Genomic DNA, 22,133 nt, shown 5'->3' on the forward strand with positions numbered 1-22,133 from the left:
CCGGGAGTTGGTGATGGACAGGGAGGCCTGGCGTGCTGTGATTCATGGGGTCGCAAAGAGTCGGACACGACTGAGCGACTGATCTGATCTGATCTGAAGTATAACTGATCCCAAAATTTGCTTTAAAGCATTTTAGATGAGAAAATATGGGGAGATCAACTCAGTGTATGTGGAAGGGAACAAGCTCAACTGGATTTCTGTGTTATTTGCTTAAACACATGAAACAGCACAGCATAATGTTAAGCTCTGATGAAATTAGATGATACGATAGATGAAGGATAATATTACACTCAATAGTTTTCCATTTTGAAATATTTCACTCATTTAAAAAAAATGACCTAAGGATTAATAGATTATAGACAAAAGTTGTTATTGTTGTTCAGTCACTAAGTCTTGTCCGACTCTTTGTGACCCTGTGAACTGCAGCACGCTAGACTTCCCTGTCCTTCACTATCTCCTGGGATTTGCTCAAACTCATGTCCTTTAAGTTGGTGATGCCATCCAAACATCTCATCCTGTCATGCCCTTATCTTCCTGCCCTCAGTCTTTCCCAGAATCAAGATCTTTTCCAACGTGTCATCTCTTTGCATCAGGCAGCCAAAGTATTAAAGCTTCAGCTTCAGCATCAGTCCTCCCAATGAGTATTCAGGGTTGATTTCCTTTAGCATTACCTGGTCTGATCTCTTTCCTGTCCTAGGGACTCTCAAGAGTCTTCTCCAGCACCACAATTTAAAAGCATCCATCCTCTGGTACTTAGCCTTCTTTGTGGTCCAACTCTCACATCAGTACATGACTACTGGAAAAACCATAGCTTTGACTATACAAACCATTATCAGCAAAGTGATGTCTCTGCTTTCTAATATGTTGTCTAGGTTTGTTGTAACTTTCCTTCCAAGGAGCAAGTATCTTTTAATTTCATGGCTGCAAAGTCCAAATTGATTTTGGAGCCCACGAAAATAAAACATTACTGCTCCCACTTTTCCATTCCTATTAAAATATAAAAACTGAGAAACCACTAAAAAAAAAAAACCCAAAAGTTAATCCATTAAGTGTGGGGAGTTCCTCATTGTAGCCAGCTGGAAGTACAATGGTGGAGCTCCTATCCACCTTTTGTTCTCATGTTCTTCCAGCTCCTTATAAACCTTCACTTCCTAAGTGACTTCAAAATCACCAGCATGCATCCTTCTTTGTTTTCTCATTCATTCATTCATACAACTGATAAGTTGTTCAATGCCTAGAAATATAAGATCAAGTGCAAGGGACTATGTAGAACTCAGAGATGAAAGATTCAAGAATCCTGTCTCCCCCCTTGTCTTCCTCGATAAGGTCATGCACACAAATAAGTTTTAAAATATATAGTAGAAACATTGAGAGATATTGGTTTGGGAACAAATGTTGTCCAGTAACAGAGATTAGAAAGGATTACACAAAAAGAAAGGACTTTGATGAATGGATAGAATTTGAATGCTTCATTTTCCAAAATCCCTTTCCTACTAACCTACCCACAGTAAGCAAAAAGTAAATCTTTGTCTAGAGTAGACTAGAAGTGGCTAATAAATGATACTGGTATGAAGCAGTGAGTATGGTCTTAGGAAAAACATACACATGTGCATCTGCACAATTTCCCATATGAAAACAGGATACTTCCTATTAAAATCTTGACCAGTTGGAGCAATGGACTAAATCAAACACAAAGAAATGCAAGGTTCTGCTCCAGGGGCCTGTACAGAGAGGTAGGGATAGGGTCTAAAAAATAGCATATGTTAAAGTACTCAGGGTCCCAGTCAAGGATAAAATCTACGAGAATCAATAACATGATGTGGCCAAAGTGCTTTCTAATACATTAAATTTTTATAAGTAACACATTTTCATGACCCAAAAATCAATATTCATGCAGAAAATGTATACTTAGAAGTGTTACTCCAATTTCTGTGCTAATTTATCATGGCCCACTTCAAAGATTTTCAGGTAAATCATTTTTTTAAAGTCCTTTCAGTGTTTCTTAAGCCTAGTACAGGTAATATTAATATACACACACACATATTCTCATTTCTCCATTTTTGTTAAAAAAAAAAAAAAAGGCCTTCATCGTTCTTCATCTGACGTTTTTCATTTTATTTTATATCCTGGCAATCTTTCCATAGAGGTATGTAGAACTTCCTCATTTCTTTTCCAGCTGCACAGTGTTTCCATTTGTGTATATGTCACAGATTATTGTGGTGGTTTTAAATATGGCTGCAAAATTCTTTGACACTCATCTACACTTGAGTTAGATTTGAAGTCTATATTTCTTCACCTTACATGCAGGTGACTTATAACTGTTTTGACCAATTAAGCGTGGCAGAAGTGACTTCTTAGACTAGGTCATAAAAGATGTATGTCTTCCATGAAGCCCATCTTATTTTCAGGCATGTCTAGTAGATTTAAAAATAACCTATGTTCTCATTAGAGACTGTCAGTAAATGAAAATACTACTTTTGTTGTGCAAGGCATTGCACAAAGCATTCTATCTATGTAGAGAACCAGAACAGGATCCCTGAATTCTGCAAATCTGGAAAATAGTTTTCTTATAAATTTTAAAAATAATTTTGTATTAACTGGTAGAACCTATACAGCTCAGTAGAGATCAGTGTTTATTTGGGAAATTCCTATGTGTGTGTATGTGTTCGTTGCTTAGTCATGTCCTACTCTTTGCAACCCCATAGACTGCAGCCCACAAGGCCCCTCTGTCCATTGGATTCTCCAGGCAAGAACACTGGAGTGGGTTGCCATTTCCTTCTTCAAAAGGAACTATAGAAAGAAAGAAAGTGATGTTGCTCAATCATGTCTGACTCTTTGCAACCCCATGGACTGTAGCCTACCTGGCTCCTCCATCCATGGAATTTTCCAGGCAAGTGTACTGGAGTGGGTTGCCATTTCCTTCTCCGGGAAATTCCTATGTTCTAGGATTAATAACAACTCAGGTGTTGGTGAAAGTCTCTTATTTTAAGTCTGTTCACTATCATTTCTAAGTATCGCTTTTCCTCTGGATGGTGAATCGTAGCACTTTAATCTCTGAAATTTTAAAACTTCACCTGTTCAGATGCAACTATTAGGAGCTTTCTGTATACAGGTTTTAAATTTGTATTATGGATGTGCAAAGCTTAAATATCTCAACTTGACAAAGCATGGGAGGAAAAGAGATTTTTCCACTGCCTTTAGAAATACATGCTTTGAATCAAGTGCTCTAACTGGTCATATGGCACATACAAATACTTTCTACAGAAGAAAAAGTATCACATGCTAGTTGGGCTTCTGATGCTTAAAAGAGCTATGTAACACTCCTTAATGCTCAATATATTGTCTTTGCAATTTTCAAAAGTATACTGGAAGAAATAGTAATTTAAGTTAAAAAGGGACATTGGCAGTGAAAGAGTGAGGTAAAAACAAAGATAATAACCAGTCCCTTGAACAGCAAGGAGACCAAATCAGTCAATCCTAAAGGAAATTAATCCTAAATATTCACTGGAAGGACTGATGCTGAAGCTGAAGCTCCAGTGCTTTGGCCATCTGATGTGAAGAACCGACTCATTAGAAAAGACCCTGATGCTGGGAAAGACTGAAGCCAGGAGGAGAAGGGGACAACAGAGGATGAGATGATTGGATGGCATCACTGACTCAACTCAACGGACATGAGTTTGAGCAAGCTCCAGGAGATGGTGATGGACAGGGAGGCCTGGTGTGCTGCAGTCCATGGGGTTGCAAAGAGTTGGACACGATTGAGCAACTGAACAATGACAATATTTTAAAGTTATAGATATTTTTATCTTAGGTATATCTAGATTCCTTACCAAGAACAATTTTGTCATGAGATGAAAAAGCAAAAGGGAACACACTATATTACTCCTTCTCAAGTGGGAAACGGAGCCTAGAGTTGTAAAGTAACTACTCTGAGGTCACAGCTATTAACTGGCTGACAGATTTCAAAAGTGTCAGGTCCCTTTAGGCCAAACTACACCCGGTGGCGAAGGCAATGGCACCCCACTCCAGAACTCTTGCCTGGCAAATCCCATGGACGGAGGAGCCTGGTGGGCTGCAGTCCATGGGGTCGCTAAGAGTAGGACACGACTGAGCGACTTCACTTTCACTTTTCACTTTCCTTCATTGGAGAAGGAAATGGCAACCCACTCCAGTATCCTTGCCTGGAAAATCCCATGGATGCAGGAGCCTGGTGGGCTACAGTCCATGGGGTCACAAAGAGTCGGACACGACTGAGCGACTTCACTTTCAAGCATTGGAGAAGGAAATGGCAACCCACTCCAGTGTTCTTGCCTGGAGAATCCCAGGGATGGGGGAGGCTGGTGGGCTGCCATCTATGGGGTCACACAGAGTCGGACACGACTGAAGCGACTTAGCAGCAGTAGCAGCAGCACAGCCGGTGGCAGATCATCTCAGGCTACGCAGGAATTCAGTTACACAATGCTTGAGGAACTTACCTGAAGACCAGGAAGAGGAGACACATTTTTCATTTCTTTTTTACATATTTATTTGTATTCTTTCGGAGAAAAAGAAATTCACTTTATAATAGGAAAGGGAAAAAATCTAGGGACGTGCCAAAGCAACACAAACTCTGATGCACTCTCCACCCAACCTCAAAAAAAGAAAAGTAGAAATTCTCTCAAAAGAACAGAGCAGCAGGCAGAATGCATTCCCTTTTAAAATTGATTAAAGGGTTGTCATTCTTAGGTTGTACAATATCTCTTCATCCTTATAAAAAGGAAACTTGTAACAGCTGAGCATAAAGCTGTATTCAGGGTTGTCGGCTTTCCTCTAAAGTGGAAGGCTTAGGGTTTCCACTGATCACTTCCCAGACAGTTGCTTACTGCTCTGAAATATAGTTGTGAACATACATCCTGCTATGAGTCTCCTCTCTAACATCTGTATATATCTATCTAACATCTGTATCCATCTGGCAAATCTTGCAAGATTTTAACAGAATGCTGTATCCTAAAAGTCTGACATTTCTGAAGAGTATGAAGAATCCTTGGGAATAGATGAGAAGCTGAAAGTATCATCTCCCACTACAGCAAAGCCTTACCATACATCTAATAGGTAACTGTTGAATAAAATGTATTTCTCAGGCCTGATCTCTCCCTAGATTCCAGACTTGCATATCCAACTGCATACTGGACATTTTCAATTGAATGATGACTGAAGGTATTTCACACTCAACTTGTCTGGAACAAAATATTTATTTCCACTGTCCTTCTTTCTTCTCATCCCCCTCCACACACCAAACTCTTCCAGTTTTCCCACTTTAGAAAAAAAGTACATTTTTTACCTAGCTATTTAGCTCAGTTTGGGAAATGTGTGATTCCTTTCTTTCCACTGATTCAATCCTTCACCAAGTCCTGCTGCTCTTTGCTTAAAATATGTCTTTAATCTAGCCATATTTTACTGCTTCCCTCACCTCTACCTTGATTCAGAGCACCATTACCTCTTGCCTATTTCACTCCAACAGCCTTCTGATTAGTTTCATGTCTTATTAGCCTCTTCTCACTACCCCCACCCAATAATTCATTCTCTAAACATCAATCAGGATGATCTACTTAAAGGCAAAACATTTCACATTTCATGTCTTTCATTTGCTTCAAAATTTCCATGGCTCCCGTTACCCTGAGCACACAGTCCCATCTCTGATGGTGACCAACAAAGCTGCCATGAAACCTGTTACCCGCCATCTGCCTCTACAAGGATGAAGTCCTAGCCTCTGTAGTTGCTGACCTTCAGCACGCCCTGAAAGGAGGTCAGGGAGGCGATCAGGAATGAGGCATTCTGTGTTTGGGGGAAAAACTGGCAGAACAGGCCTTTAGAGGGGTAGGTATTCTCAGGAGAAGATTTTACGAGCCCAATTTCTTGCATCTTCTTTTTTTTAAACAGATGATTTTATTGATTTCATTTATTTTTCTTTTTTGACTGTGCTGCATTTTCATTGCTCTAGTTGCGGCAAATGGGTGCTACCCTCTAGTCGCTGTGTGGGGGCTTCTCGCTGTGGAGGCTCCTCTTGTTGTGGAACATGGACTCTGGGGGCACAGGCTTCAGCAGCTGTGGGGCCTAGGCTCTGGGGCAGACACTCAGTGGTTGTGGTGCATGGGCTGAGTTGCTCCAAGACATGTGGGATCTTCCCAGCATGTGAGATCTGGGATCTTCCTGCCCCAGGGACTGAACCTGTGCCTCCTGTATTGCAAGGCAGATCCTTTACCACTGAGACACTAAGGAAAGCCCTTTGCATCTTCTCATATCTAGAAAAAGACTAAAATCATTAATGGAGAGACTGCTGCTCCTCATGACTAGCAGCAACATTCTGCCAAAATGAGTGCTTCGCTGCACGCATACCCCTTTCACTAAAATCACATATATGCTGACCGCTCCCTTACTTCTCTTGAGCAGTTCCTCAGGGCTATCTGAGGGGCAGTCTCCCAGGCTATGTTCCCCATTTAGCCCCAAATAAAGCTTAACTCATAACTTTCACTTTGTGCATTTTTTCATCAACAAAGCTCTTCTGGTGTATCCTAGCCTAGACCTGTAACACTTTCTACCATACTTCCCCCCAAGTCACTACACTCTGAACAACTGTCCTCTGTTTTAAAACAACATGTTTTGTGCCTGTTGTTCCAGCTGCCTGACACACTCCTCCCTTAACATTCCAACGACTGATCTCAACTTCTTTTTCAGGTGTCTGAGCAATGGCTATCTCTGAGATACCTTTTCTGAACACATTGCCTGAAATACTCCCCACATGGCCAGTTAACTATCCTCATGATGCTTAATTCTCTTCAGTTTCTGGAACTGTAAAGCTTAGCAAAGGCATTTGTCACTGAAATGTAAGCTCCTTGTCATCTGGATCAGTGTAACAGGTGCTCAAATATTTGAAATGGTTGAATGAAATGTGCTTTGATAAACGTTTTCAAGATGTTTGGTAGAGCCAGGAGGCTATGCGGGCATTATAAAATGGAATAAAAGAATCATGGAGCTTTATTCATGGAGCCTGCTGAATAGGATTATAACAGAAAAGGATTATAATAGGAAACAGGCTTGCCAGAATATTGGAAAACTGGAAGAAGATATACTTCAGTAATGTTTGGGCTCTATTTTCCCTTCATAAGGATATGGTCTCAGTGAAGCCGATTTGGATTCAAGAACTGTTTTGTACAAGCAGAGCACAGGGACCTATATTCAATATCTTGTTAACAAATTATAATGGAAAAGAATCTTAAAATTATATATATATACATATGCTGCTAAGTCGCTTCAGTCATGTCCGACTCTGTGCGACCCCATAGACGGCAGCCCACCAGGCTCCCCCATTCCCGGGATTCTCCAGGCAAGAACACTGGAGTGGGTTGCCGTTTCCTTCTCCAATGCATGAAAGTGAAAAGTGAAAGTGAAGTTGCGCAGTCGTGTCCGACTCTTTGCGACCCCATGGACTGCAGCCTACCAGGCTCCTCCATCCATGGGATTTTTCCAGGCAAGAGTACTGGAGTGGGGTGCTATATATATATATATATATATAACTTAATCACTTGCCTATACACCTGAAACAACATTGTAAATCAACTATATTTCAGTAAAAAACAAACAAAAAAAGAATTATTGGGAAAAAAATTTCCTTAAATGGAAGATGAGCTTCAGCACAGCACAAAATCAAGCTTTCCTACCTTCTCAGTATCACAGCAGATACACACCCTTACTGGGAGCTTCAGGTAGCTGATTTTAAATATGCTGCACCTATTTCCCCTCATTGTGACAACTGGTTTCTGGTGGGTTTTCAGAAACCTTGGCAAATAAAATGAGAATTTAATTTAATCTTACAGGAGGTTAAGTGTAGGTCTCTGGGTCGACATTATCTGATCCTGCCAATCCACAGCCAACCTTAAACTCTGCAAGGATGCAAGGAGGTTCAGAAATTTAAGACTATCCCAAGAGATTAAAGAATGCTAGTTCAGTGCAATGGACTGAATGTCGTGATCCCCTCACCATTCATATGTTGGATCCTACCCCCCTCCAATATGATGGTTATTAGGAGGTGGGAACTTTGGGAGATAATTAGGTCATGAGAATGGAGATCTCATGACTGAGACTGGTGTTCTTCTGAAAAGAACCCAAGAGAGCTCTCTTGCCCTCTTTCCGCCACGTGAGGATACAAGGAGAGGTCGGGGGGTCTGCAACCCACAAGAGAGCTCTCACTAGACACCGAATCTGCTGGATCCTCCACCCCGGACTTCCCAGACTCCAGAACTGTGAGAAATAAATGTTTGCTGTTTAAGCCATCCAGTCTATGGTATTCTGTTACAACAGCCTGAATCAAGGCACTCTACAGCGTCTAGTGAAACTCTAGCCTAGTGTAGGACATAGCTCTAAGTGAAATAAACTTTGCCCCACTGTAGAGACGTTGAAGTGAGGAACCATTTTCACTTTGATGTCTTCAGGGAGAGGACATAAGAGAACCACTAAAATATACCTTCCTTATTGTGCAATTTCTAAGTAAGATGTACAAAGGGTCATATTAAATAACTTCTGTCTCCAACCAGGAGTCAATTTATTTTCTAGTCACTGAAAGCATTTCCTCAAGCAACTGTGAATTTACACACTTTTTAAAGTGAAACAAGGTGAAAAGGAAATGTCAATGCCTTCTAAAATGTTTCATAGGTAATCTAAGCTTGTTTTCGCAATAAAGGAGTATTAACCTCTTTATTGAAGTTGATTTGAGGTAATTTTATGATTAAAATAAATGTACATTAGCATATTACATTAGATGGAAATGAACAGTTCTTCAGTTCTCTTAAAAAGGATTTGCATATAAACATCTAAACAATTCTCAACAAGGTCACTGATAACTTTCATGACACTAAATTCAAATGACATTTTTTAGATTATATCTGTTTGTCCTTTCTTGTAGCTTTTGACATGTTTGATCATTCCCTTTTTGAAGTGTTTTTTTCTCCTTGATTCTGTAAGAGTACAGTCTCCTGGTTTTCACCCTACATCACTGGAAGAAACTTATCAGCCTTTTTACAGGTTCATCTTAATGTAACTGGTCATTGAATGTGGGAGTTTCTCAAAGCTTTGTCCGAGGCTCTCTCCTCTTCTCATGTTCTCTCTCTAAGTGGGCTCAGATAAGCTTCCAACTTTTAAACATTTTGGTACACAGAGAAAATGAAAATCTTTGTATAGATACTCAAAGCTGGAGGCCACTGGCCTAAAGGCTTCTGCTACTCCACAGATAGAGGATAATTAACATCTTAACACATGTATGTTCTATCTCATCACAATCTGTGCCACACTGGTGTGGATCTGGGCAACTCTAAATCAAGATCCATGTATTTGGCTATCACCAATATGTGACACAATTTTATATTTTCAGCCCAGTCCTCATTATTAGCCCTGCACCCCTAGATCCAATTGCCTATCTGAGATCTCTTTTTGGATATAGGAAAGTACCTTAAATACATCATGTCTAAAATTAAGCTCATGATTTGTGTTCTTCAAAACTTGGTCCTCTTCTGGTGTTCTCTATGTCTCAGTGTAAGCAACCATACCAGGCTGTACAAGCCAGAGTTCTAGGAAATAGCCTGACACTTCCTTCTCATTTCTACATTTAATCTATCATCAGCCCCATGTCAGTAATTCCTAATGTCTTCTTATCTCTCCACCTCTACCACTACCTGAGTCCAAGTTATCATCATGGCATCCAGTCCCATCACTTCATGGCAAATAGATGGGGAAAAAACAGAAACAGACTTTATTTTCTTGGGCTCCAAAATCACTGTGGTTGGTGACTGCAGCCATGAAATTAAAAGACATTTGCTCCTTGGAAGAAAAGCTATGACAAACCTAGATGGCGTATTACAAAGCAAAGACATTACTTTAAAGGCAAATGTCTGTATAGTCGAAGCTATGATTTTTCCAGTAGTCATGCATGGATGTGAAGTTGGACCATAAAGGAGGCTGAGCACAGAAGAATTGTTGCTTTTAAACTGTGGTGTTGGAGAGGACTCTCGAGAGTCCCTTGGACTGCAAGGATACCAAATGAGTCAATTCTAAAGGAAATCAACTCTTAATACTGGAAGGATTGATGCTGAAGCTGAAGCTCCAATACTTTGGTCACCTGAAGAGAAGAGCTGACTCACTGGAAAAGACCCTGATGCTGGGAAAGATTGAGGGCAGGAAGAGAAGGGGAAGACAGAGGATGAGATGGTTGGATGGCATCACTGACTCAATGGACATGAGTCTGAGCAAGCTCCAGGAGAGGGTGAAGGACAGGGAAGACTGGCATGCTGCAGTCTGTGGGGTCGCAAAGAGTCGGACACAACTGAGTGATGGAACAACAAATGCTACAGGAGAAGAGCAAAGTAATACCTCCAGAAGGAATGAAGAGTCTGAGCCAAAGCAGAAACAATGCCGAGTTGTGGATGTGTCTGGTAGTGAAAGTAAACTCCGATGCTATAACAAACAATATTGCATAGGAACTGGAATGTTAGATCCATGAATGAAGGTAAATTGGAAGTGGTCAAACAGGAGATGGCAAGAGTGAAAACTGACTTTTTTAAAATCAGTGAACTAAAATGAACCAGAATGGGCGTATTTAATTCAGATGATTGTTATATCTATGACCATGGGCAAGAATCCCTTAAAAGGAATGGAGTATCCCTCATAGTCAACAAAAGACTAAATGCAGTACTTGGGTCCAAACTCAAAAATGACAGAATGATTTCAGTTCATATCCAAGGTAAAAAACTCAGCATCACAGTAATCCAAGTCTATGCCTGAAGTACTAATGAAGATGAAGCTGAAGTTGAACGGTTCTATGAAGACCTACAACACATTTTAGAACTAAAGGAAAAAAGATGCCCTTTGAAACACCGGGGACTAGAATGAAAAAGCAGGAAGTTAAGAGATATCTGGAGTAACAGGCAAGTTTGGCCTTGGAGTACAGAACAAAGCAGGGCATAGGCTAACAGACTTTTGCCAAGAAAACACTCGTCACAGCAAACACCTCTTCCAACAACACAAGAGAAGACTCTACATGTGGACATCACCAGATGGTCAATATCAAAATCTGACTGATTATATTCTTTGCAGCTGAAGATGAGAATGTCTATAGAGTCAGCAAAAACAAAACCAGGAGCTGACTGTAGCTCAGATCATGAACTCCTTATTGCCAAATTCAGACTAAATTGAAGAAAGTAGGGAAAACCACTAGGCAATTAAATCATGAACTAAGTCAAATCCCTTATAATTATACAGTGGATGTGACAAATAGGTTCAAGGGATCAGATCTGATAGACAGTGTGTCTGTCAGAAGAACTATGGACAGAAGTTCATAACATTGTACAGAAGGTGGTGATAAAAACCATCCCCAAGAAAAAGAAATGCAAAAAGGCAAAATGGTTTTCTGAGAAGGCCTTATATATAGCTGAGAAAAGTAGAGAAGCAAAAGGCAAAGGAGAAAAAAAAAGATATACTCATCTGAATGCAGAGTTCCAAAGAATAGCAAGGAGAGAGAGTCTTCCTAAGCGAACAATGCAAAGAAGTAGAGGAAAACAATAGAATGGGAAAGACTAGAGATCTCTTCAAGAAAACTAGAGATATCAAGGGAATATTTCATGCAAAGATGGGCACAATAAAGGACAGAAATAGCATGGATCTAACAGAAGCAGAAGAGTTTAAGAAGAGGTGGCAAGAATACTCAGAATCTAACTATTCAAAACAGGTTTTAATGACCCAGATAACCATGATAGTGTGGTCACTCACCTAGAGCCACAGACATCCTGGAGTGTGAAGTCAAGTGGGCCTTCAAAAGCACTACTATGAACAAAGCTAGTAGAGCTATTTCAAATCCTAAAAGACAATGCTGTTAAAGTGCTGCACCCAATGTGCCAGCAAACTTGGAAAACTCAGCAGTGGCCACAGGACTGGAAAGGGTCAGATTTAATTCTAATCCCAAAGAAGGGCAATGCCAAAAAATGTTCAAACTACCATGCAATTGCACTCAATTCACATGCCATCAAGGTAATGCTAAAAATCCTTCAAGCCTGACATCAACTATATATGAACCGAGAACTTCCAGATGTACAAGCTGGATTTAGAAAAGGCAGAGGAACCAGAGATCAAATTGCGAACATCCATGGGTCATAGAAAAAGCAAGAGAGTTCCAGAAAAACATCTACTTCTGCTTCATTGACTACACTAAAGCCTTTGACTGTGTGGATCACAACAAACTGGCTTAAAGAGGTGGGAATACCAGACCACCTTACCTGCCTTTTGAGAAACCTGTATGCAACTCAAGGAAGTAATAGTTAGAACTGGACATGGGAACAACAGACTGATTCAAAATTGGGAAAGCAGTATGTCAAGGCTGTATAATATCACCCTGCTTATTTAACTGATATGCAGAGTATATCACGCGAAATGCTGGACTTGAGGAACTCAAGCTAGAATCAAGCTTGTTGGAAGAAATATCAATAACCTCATGTCAGAAAGCAAAGAGGAACTAAAGAGCCTCTTGATGAAAGTGAAAGAGTAGAGTGAAAACCTGGTTTAAAACTCAACATTCAGAAAACTAAAATCATAGCATCCAGGCCCATAAGTTCACGGCTAATGGATGGGGAAAAAATGGAAACAATGACAGACTTTACTTTCTTGGGCTCCAAAATCACTGTGGACAATGACTGCAGCCATGAAATTAAAACCCACTTGCTCCTTGGAAGAAAAGCTTCGAGAAACCTAGACAGTGTAGCAAGGACATCACTTTGCCGACCAAAGTCCATCTAGTCAAAACTATGCTTTTTCTTGTAGGCATGTATGGATGTGAAAATTGGACCCTAAAGAAGGCTGAACAGCAAAGAATTGATGCTTTTGAACTGTGGTGTTGGAGAAGGCTCTTGAGAGTCCCTTGGACAGCAAAGAGATCAAACGAGTCAATCCTAAAGGAAATCAACCCTGAATATTCATTGGAAGGACTGATGTTGAAGCTGAAACTCCAATACTGTGGTTACCTAATGCAAAGTACTGACTCATTTGAAAAGACCCTGATGCTGGGAAAGATTGAGGACAGGAGGAGAAGGGGACAACAGAGGATGAGATGGTTGGATGGCATCACCGATTCAATGGACATCAGTCTGAGCAAACTCCAGGAGACAGTGAAGGACAGGGAGGCCTGGCGAGCTGCAGTCCACGGGGTTGCAGATAGTCGGATACAACTGAGCTTCTGGACAACAACAAAGCAAAAGCTAGAAGACTTCTTGTGGCCTAGTCTCCAGTCATCCAGGTCTCTATTACAATATTCTGTAGCCTAAAAGCAATCACAATATCAGTCCAGATTCAAAGAGAAGAACTATTCTAGGACTTGAATATCAAAAAGCATAGTTCTTAGGAGAGGAGGAAAGTCTTTGGAGAACACGAACCACAGCACCCTCTCTACTCCCATTCTGCAGTTCATCTCCTATTGCTGTTTCTGCTTTCACCACACTGGCCTTCTCTCTGGCCCTGGTACTCACCATCCTCTATCCTGCTAAAGGCTTTTGCACAAACCCCCTTTTTTTTTTGCTTAGAGTGTTCTTTTGATCCCCAGTTTGCCAAATTAACTACTGTTCAGCTTTCATACCTAAATCAAGTCTGATGAAAGCCTTTCCTGACTTTCCTAATCAGGCTAAATCTTTTCATGATATCTTCTATACCCTCAGGGCATGGGATATATTTTTAGCACTGTCCTCTTCCCCACTGCACTTTGTATTTGTCTGAATGACTACGTAATTTTTGTCTTAATATCCCTCACTAACCTGGAAGAAAAGCCATGTCTGTTTTTCCTTTCTTACCACAAAGCCTGGCTAGTATTCCAGTATTTATTTTCTGAATAAATAACAAACAGAAATAAACTAAACAAATGAAATATCTCTGCATAACAAAGTACCCTTTTCCCTACAGAATTATAGTGAAGTAGATAATCACATTCCCATATTCAATGCATAAATAATTAGACAACCCAAATATAAACCATTTTTCACAGATGATGTCTCATGAATTTAGATGTCATATTCATTTGCCACATCCTATCTATAAAATTAGCAGATGTATAAAGAAAGCAAGTAAATATAGCTAAACTGAATAAGTTTTGTGGTATGTTTCTAATCTCCTTTCAAATGAAGCTAAAACTCTTTGATTTTAATTTCTATGATTTAAGAAAAGCAGAAAAGTATACCAAATGGAGAGGTGATTTCCTACTCTACACAGGAATCCAGTACTGATAGCAAAGACCACTAGAAGCATTCTACTTAGAAACCCAGGGGGATCTGATACACAAATGAAATGAGACCCAAATACGAACTGCCTCTCACTATGTTATCAATAAAAAAGGGAAAGTGTCAGTCGTTCAGTCATGTCTGACTTTTTGTGACCCCGTGGACTGTAGCCTGCCAGCTCCTCTGTCCAGGGAATTCTCCTGGCAATAATACTGTAGTGGGTAGCCACTCCCTTCTCCAGAGGATCTTCCTGACCCAAGGATTGATCCTGCGTCTCCTGCACTGCAGGCAGACTCTTTACCATCTGAGTCATAACTTGTCTATAAGTAAACATTCTATCAAGTTTCTTTTTTCTATCAAGTTTCTATTTGAAATGAAATATTTCATCTTCTGGTGGGATCTCACATCCCTGTTCTTAGAAAGTTACACAAAGGGTGAAAGGTTGAATTGGAGGAAATATTCACTGTGCTTAGTCATTCAGCTGTGTCCAACTCTTTGTGACCCCCATGGACTGTAGCCCACCAGGCTCCTCTGTCCATGGGGATTCTCCAGGCAAGAATACTGGAGTGCGTTGCCATGCCTTCCCCTGGGAATCAAACTCAGGTCTCCCGCATTGCAAGCAGATCTGTTATCATCTGAGCCACCAGGGAAGCCCAAATATTGACTAGTTATGGCTATTAACCCACCTATAATTACCCAGACTTTAAAATTTTTTTTTTTGTAGAAGTGGTTAGTAGCTGTAATATTCACTAGTTATGGCTTTTAACCACTTCAACAAAAATTTTTTTAAAGTCTGGATAATTATAGATGGTAATTATCATAAGCCAAAGTTCTTTATCAAAAAGTACGTTTTATTTCTGGTCTTTTGAATCCCAAGCCTCTCAACTCTAATTGATGTCAACTACTAAAAATATTTGGTCTAGTGAAAGACTGTTTCTTGCAATCTGAAGTGATTCAACCATGTTTGTACTTATTCTTTCTCCACATTACAATGTGGATTCCGTGACGGCATGAATTTGGTTAGTTTTGTTTACCTAGAGCAATCTCTGGCACATGGTCCTGACCAATGAATTACTGAATGAGTGACTAGCACTGGTCTTCTAGAATCAGATCCTATGTATTTCTCAAAATATTTATCAATATTCTTATTTGTTATTTATTTAGAAAAAATATTTTGCCAAAAATGCAAAAAAAAAAAAAAAAAAGCCTTTTACTTATCATTTATGCTTCTTGCTTCCTGGGTATTATGCCATATAATATTAGTGTTTCTAATTATCTAACCTGTCTCAATGACCAGTTAAGAAAAAAATTCTACAATAGGTGAAAAGATCGTTTGGCTAAGTCAATTGTTAAGAAGAAGACAACAAGCCTGAATTGGAATCACTTATGCAGACCTGGGTTCAACCCCTGGGTCAGGAAGATCCCCTGGAGAAGGAAATGGAAACCCACTCTTATCTGGAAAACCCCATGGTCAGAGGAGCCTGGTAGGTTACAGTCCATGGGGTCAAAAAGAGTCGGACACGGCTGAGCGACTTCACTTTCACCTTTCACCTTTCATGCTTCTCCCAGAAATGAAATGTTAACCTAATCAATCAGCAATCTCCTGATCAGCACTAGTGAGACAACCTGCCTGATAGAGACCTGCCATCCTTTAAAGAAAAGTGACCTTGCCACAATCCATCCACTTTTTGCTAGTATAATTTCCCTGTCCCACTGCCTTTTGCCTATATCAGTCTTTAAACTTTGTACTGATAGCTCCCTGGAGTTCCTTTCTATATGCTAGATGGGAGGCTGCCTGATTCATGAATCAATAAATGAAGCCAATAAGACTTCAAAAATTTACTCAGTTGAATTTTATAACACATTGAATTTCTTTGGTTGTTAAAAGTTTTCTGGAATAAAACTTCATTTTCTTAGTGCCTTAGCTGGAACTTTTACCTTAATGTGTGATTTCAGAAGTCTTATCAGATTAAACAACTGCATGGCAAATGATAAAGAAGTCTACAAGCAGATCCATGACTATGACCATTTTTGTGGGATGATTTAGCTATTATTTGACTAAAAATAAAAAAAAAAAAATACCAGATAGAAGGCATGAAAATCTGTTATAAAACAGTTTCTTAAATCTAAACTCTGTCTCTCAATAAACTGTCAAATATTTTGTCTTAAAAAGGTGACTTGATAAGTTGAAACAGTCATTAATAAGTGTTTAAATCTAATGGAGACTATAAAATTTAGATAACAGTAAATATATTAACATCAAATTTGCCCATTAAAGGAAATTCCCCCAAGTGGTCCTCTAACACATCTTTAATGCTGGCCAACAAACATGACTTGCGGGTTTTCAATGTGTGAGTATCTGTACCATTAGCACCTTATTTCTCAACTCATCAATCACACTAAATTATTCACAACTAAACATCTTTTTCCTTTGTCCTGCTTCTTGTTAAGTGTGGATTAAGAACTAGATTGCTGTTCTTGAAGTTATAAAGTGCTAAACAGAAATTTTAAATACTCGGCAAGTTCAACTTGCTCTACAGCTGCTCCAATTTCAGACTTGAACTTAGAAAAAGTTGTGTTACAAGAAACATGATCCACTCACATTTTCAAAATCATTAATGTGTGCTTCCTTAAACCTCTCACATTTATCCAAAAAAGAGAGATACACAACCTACATTTGCAAGAGCCATATTTGCCCAATCTTTTCACTAGTCTAAGTGTTTTTTCAGTCTAGCCTTCCATTTCCTATAACCCCTGACTCTGCTTTCCAGTTATCTTTAACTCCTGACTCCGCCTTATTTCTACTACAGGCTTAGAACAAGGATAGTTACTGGAATAATTGAATAGTTTGCTAAATAGATTCCCCCTCATTTTCTTCAGATCCCACTGCCATCAAACCTTTCTTGATTCCACCTTGAGAAAAGAAATAAAGAGAAATATGCAATGTTATAGAGTCCATTTCAGTCTTAGATATGCATCAAAAATATTCCATCTTGCCTTCTATTCCTTTGCATTTACCACTCAAACTAACACATACTCCTTACAAGCAGGAGTAATAAGGGCAGAGGTTTCAGATATATTAGTAACGTCCATTCCTTTTGATAAGGCAACTCCCTGATTGAACGGAGTATGGTAGGAGATGCATATTTTTTCAAACTAAGCCCTTTCAAGGACAGACGCCAAGGTTGAGCAGTACTCCCGGCTTCTCGGCCACCCGAAAGGAACTGTGAATGACTACGGAAGATCTGCACCAAACCATCCAGATGCAGTTCAGGAGCTGCTGTGAAACAGCAAAGCCCAGCCTGGGAAATTCATGTCACATCCCGTACGTGGGTCAGAAGTGGCGAAGTACAGACAGGGTGCACACGCACACATCCCATACCGGTGGGGAGGAAGGGGCGAAACACACACACTCACACACACCCCAAACTACACCCCGAGAAAGCCCCTGGGGGGCCTCCCGGGCAGGCGGGCTCCCCTTCAGGGGGCACCGCCAGCCTCCGTCTTTCCCAGCCTCCGCCTCCGATATCGCGGTCTATTGAACGTCCGAGGCTTCTCCCCTGTGAAGTGGAGAGGTGCACTCCGGCCTTACCTCGGGGGCTGCTGTCCTGGAGGTACGGGGGCGCCGTGGGAGTGACACTCCCCGAGTGGGACGCGGACAGCAGCGGCGAGCGCTCGTCCACGCCGTCAGCAGCCATGACTGCGGCAGAGGCGGCCGCGCAGGCCGAGTCCGCGGCCCCGGGAGGCGGTGTCGGCGCCGCGGCCGCTCGGAGGACCGGGCTGTGTCACACGGTAGGAGGCGGCGAGGCGGGGCGGGGCGGGGAACGGGGGGCGGAGGAGGGCGGGGTGCGGAGAGGGGAGGGCCCACTGGGGAAGACCGCGAGGGAAAGGGGCCAAGTCACCGAAAGCACCGAGGAGCTAATGGATGCAAGGGTTACCAAAACCTCAGAGGAGCCAAGTGGGATGCAAGGATCACCAAAAACACAGAGGAGCTAATGGGATGGAAGAGTCAGCAAAACCTCAGAGAAGCCAAGTGGGATGGACGGGCTACCAAAAGCAAAGGAGCTAAGCAGGATGCAAGGGCTACCAAAACCTCAGAGGAGCCAAGTGGGATGCAGGGGTCACCAAAAACACAGAGGAGCCAAGTGGGATAGAAGGGTCACCAAAACCTCACAGGAGCTAAGTGGGATGCAAGGGTACAACTCTTTCCTCTTTGTACTTGACTTTTCCTTGGCTAAAGAGAAAGAAGGGGAAAGAGGAAGCCTGTATGGGGATAAAAAGGCCTGTGGCTTGATGACAGGAAAACTACAGCCAACACAAATCCACGTTTAACTCCTCCAGGGCGGAAAGAGGAGTTCTTGGCTGTCAAACTTGCTGCGGTTATATGAAGAGAGCATATTTAACCCTAAGAAAGCTTGGGGTTATGAATTCCTTCTCGAGGGCTGCTAGTTTTGTCGGGAAATCATTTTTCAACCTCTGATATCTAAGAGGAAGTAGATTTTTGGAGTATCAGTGCCATTCCCTGCTTTTCCTTGTTAATTTTTAAATATGTTTGGCGCTCTAGTAACAGTACCTTATTGAGATGATGCATAGTGTGTTGGCTTTTACAAGTTTCATTTTACAAAATGGATTGTCATGTTAGTTTTGTTTTTGTACTGTATTGTCGCTGACACACATATGATAATAAGTTTATGAATAATGCAAGACAAAACTGTTTTCTTTAGCTAATGGTTTAAAATAATCTGTCACATGTAAAAGAGACCATAGAAAACAAGTTAGGTCACAATTCTCATCTTGCTTGTTTTCTTTTTCTTTTCTTATTTTGGTGGCTCACTAGAATGGCTTTAAATCAAAGTTTTGACCATGCCCAGATTAAAAAAAAATGCAATGGGAAAATAGTCATCATCTCAAACCAATGATTTTTCTGCAACAGTTCTGAGTCATTCATCACATAATTATCACGTGGTCACGGGTCTGCAAAGATGAGTAGGGCATGGCCTTCGTCTTCAAGATGCCCATGAGGCAGCAGAGTCAAAAACAAACGAAAAATGAGGCCGGTAGTCTTTAAATGGGCTGTGGCTTTAAAGGAGCAAGGGGGAAAGCAAACTAGACATTTGAAACTACCTCTTACATTACATGCCCTTTGAGGATGTTCTTTATTCTGAAAAATCCATTTAGGCGTCAGCCAGAAATTCTAAGGGAAAATCAAAGTATAATGTTTTCTATTATGTAACATCGTTCGTGGGTCAGTAGTATCAGAATACAATAAAATATAAGGATTCCTATAGGATATAATCAAAGGGCATTTATAGGTCTCTGAAACCTGGAATGTGAGGGCTCAAGATGTAGCACTCACTGCAAAAGGGAACAGTTTACAAAAGAAACAGCATTGTTTTTACATTTGCAGCCTAGAAGCTATGGAGATAAAGAAACCTTTAAGACGAATGAACAAAATCCTATTTCTATAAAGTCAGTCCTCCATATATGTGGGTTTCCACATCCACAGATTCAACCACAGTTCAGAATTTTTTGGAGAAAAGATTTCAGAAAATTGCAAAAAGCAAAATATAAATTTGTCAGGTTTAGGCAATTGTTTGCATATCATCTACATTGTATTTTACAAATATTTACATATTGTTTACATTATATCAATATTAGGTATATTGCAAGCAATCTAGAGATGATTTAAAGTACATGGGAAGATGTACATAGGTCACACGCAATACTGTGTAATACTGTGCCATTTTATGTAAGGGACTTGAGCATCCAAAGATTTCGGTATCCTTTAGGGGTGGGATGGGATGGTCTGGATACAATCCCCCAGGGACAGAGAAGGACAAGGGGCGACTGTAGTGTCTTATCCTGTCATCTATCCCACTTTATTGTAATACTGTGTTTACATTTTCATGACCCACTCAGCTTTTAACCCCAGCTGACTTTGTGAGATCAGAAACCAACTCTATCTCATTCACTATTACATCTCCAGTATCTAATACAAGGCACAGCACATTAATAAGCACTCAATAAATGCTTGCCAAATAAATAATAAATGAGTGTATGAACAAATGCTACGCAGTCCCAGAATCTTACTAAAATAAATCGTTAACAGGAAAAAAGTGAAAAGAGTCTTTCTTGACATTTTGATATCAGAAGACCAGAGTTTTGCCATCTGACTATGTTATTGTTGTTATATCTTTACAACTAGAGTTCCTTTATTGCCCAGGTATAATGATCAGTATCAATTTTTTTTCATTCTTTATTTCTTTATGTGATTTCTCTATTCATTTCAGAATTCATTTGAGGATGATACAGGTAATGGGTATATTGAGATTATATTTGCCACAATGTCAAATTTTACCAAAAGTAAAAAAACTTTTTTTAGATGAGCATCACTTCATTCTAGTTTAAAGATAATATTATAGTTTATGGTTACTCAGTAAATGTTAAATGGTGGTGGTTTAGTCGCTAAGTTGTGTCTGACTCTTGCAGCCCGGTGGACAGAGGAGCCTGGCAAGCTGCAGTTCATGGGATTCTCCAGGCCAGAATACTGGAGTAGGTTGCCATTTCCTTCTCCAGGGGATCTTCCCAACCCAGGGATCGAACCCAGGTCTCCTGCATTGGAGGCAGATTCTTTACCAACTGAGCTGCAAGGGAAGCCCAAAATACTGGTCAGTCTAAGGCATTTTATGATTATGATATTTTGCCATCACTATTTACTTTCACTTTTGGAATAATAGCATGGTATAAGCAGATATGTATGTAATAACAGTATGGGATAAGCATCTTTGTGCATCTTGTCATCTAAATCAATCCAGGTTTAGACAAAGTTCTTTGAATATGATTCCACAGATTCAGCTCCTTGAGTGCAGCACTTGTTTATTCAGGGAGCCACGAACTGAAAAAAGACAAATGATGTGCCTTCCTCGTCTCCATCTGCCCCAGTCTCCAACATTTAACAGTGAAACTGAAGAGGATAACAGCCATAAACACTCTGGTTTCGTCAGGGGAGGGGAGGGAGATGACTTGCATTTAGAATGGGAAAAGCGTAACATACACTGAACCACAGACTCCTGAAATCCAGTTGAGCATATGTCACTAGTCGCCTTCCACTGGAGCCAGGGAACGCTCCTTTATTAGGGGTGATTCTGCTCCCGGTGTCCTTAAGCTTCCTCACCTATTGCTCTCCTTGCCTCTGTGCTGTGTCACTGAGTTCCTTCTTGTCCATAAGGTATGGCTCCTGTTTGCAGCTGAATAACTTCTCAGCCTGCCTCCTGTCTAACACTGGAGGCCCAGAGGTCCTTTAAAAATTGTGAAATGTCTCTTTTCCTTTTAATCCAAGTTTATAAACTCCATTAAAATCTTTACAGGCTTCTTATAAATCTGATTAGGGTTTACTTCCTACTCCCACAGCCACAGACATAATTCTTTATGGAAGTGAAGCTAAGTCAGATTTGAGACCCTTCAGATTTGTGGAAACTCCTTTGTCTTAGCTAAGGAAGTCTTCAGGTCACTGCTTGAATCTTTCTGGTGCCTTCACAAGGGGTTTTATAGCCATCCCTTGGATTAAAATTTTATCCTGAGGCCATTTCTTGTTAAAAATCTCTTACTGGACTGGTCTGAGCCCTCTGCTTTTCCTCTAAATACTGTTGTAAACTCAAAGTTCTTTTTTAGTTCATCTCTGTGATAGGCAAAATAACGACCCCTCAAAAGATGTCTAATGCGAGTCCCTGGAACCTGGGAAACCTTACATGGCAAAAGAGATTTAGCACATGTGATTATGCAATGCAGATCTTACCATAGGGAGGCTATCCTAGATTATCCAGGTGGGCCAGTGAGTCTTTAAAAGCTGAGAAC

The 22,133-nt window shown here is 40.6% G+C and overlaps 1 protein-coding gene across 1 annotated transcript in view; it reads right to left on the bottom strand.

Moving 5' to 3' along the window:
- Positions 1-18,081, bottom strand: part of PIP4P2 (phosphatidylinositol-4,5-bisphosphate 4-phosphatase 2) — a 69,243-nt gene extending 51,162 nt beyond the window's left edge. Inside the window, exon 1 of the mRNA XM_006055362.4 lies at positions 17,872-18,081. Within this exon, the coding sequence (XP_006055424.1) occupies positions 17,872-17,977 (106 nt within the window). The 5' untranslated portion in view covers positions 17,978-18,081. The remainder of the gene's footprint in view (positions 1-17,871) is intronic.
- Between the last annotated feature and the right edge of the window lie 4,052 nt (positions 18,082-22,133).

Source organism: Bubalus bubalis, chromosome 15 (assembly GCF_019923935.1).
Source record: "Bubalus bubalis isolate 160015118507 breed Murrah chromosome 15, NDDB_SH_1, whole genome shotgun sequence".
Classification (NCBI taxonomy): Eukaryota; Metazoa; Chordata; class Mammalia; order Artiodactyla; family Bovidae; genus Bubalus; species Bubalus bubalis.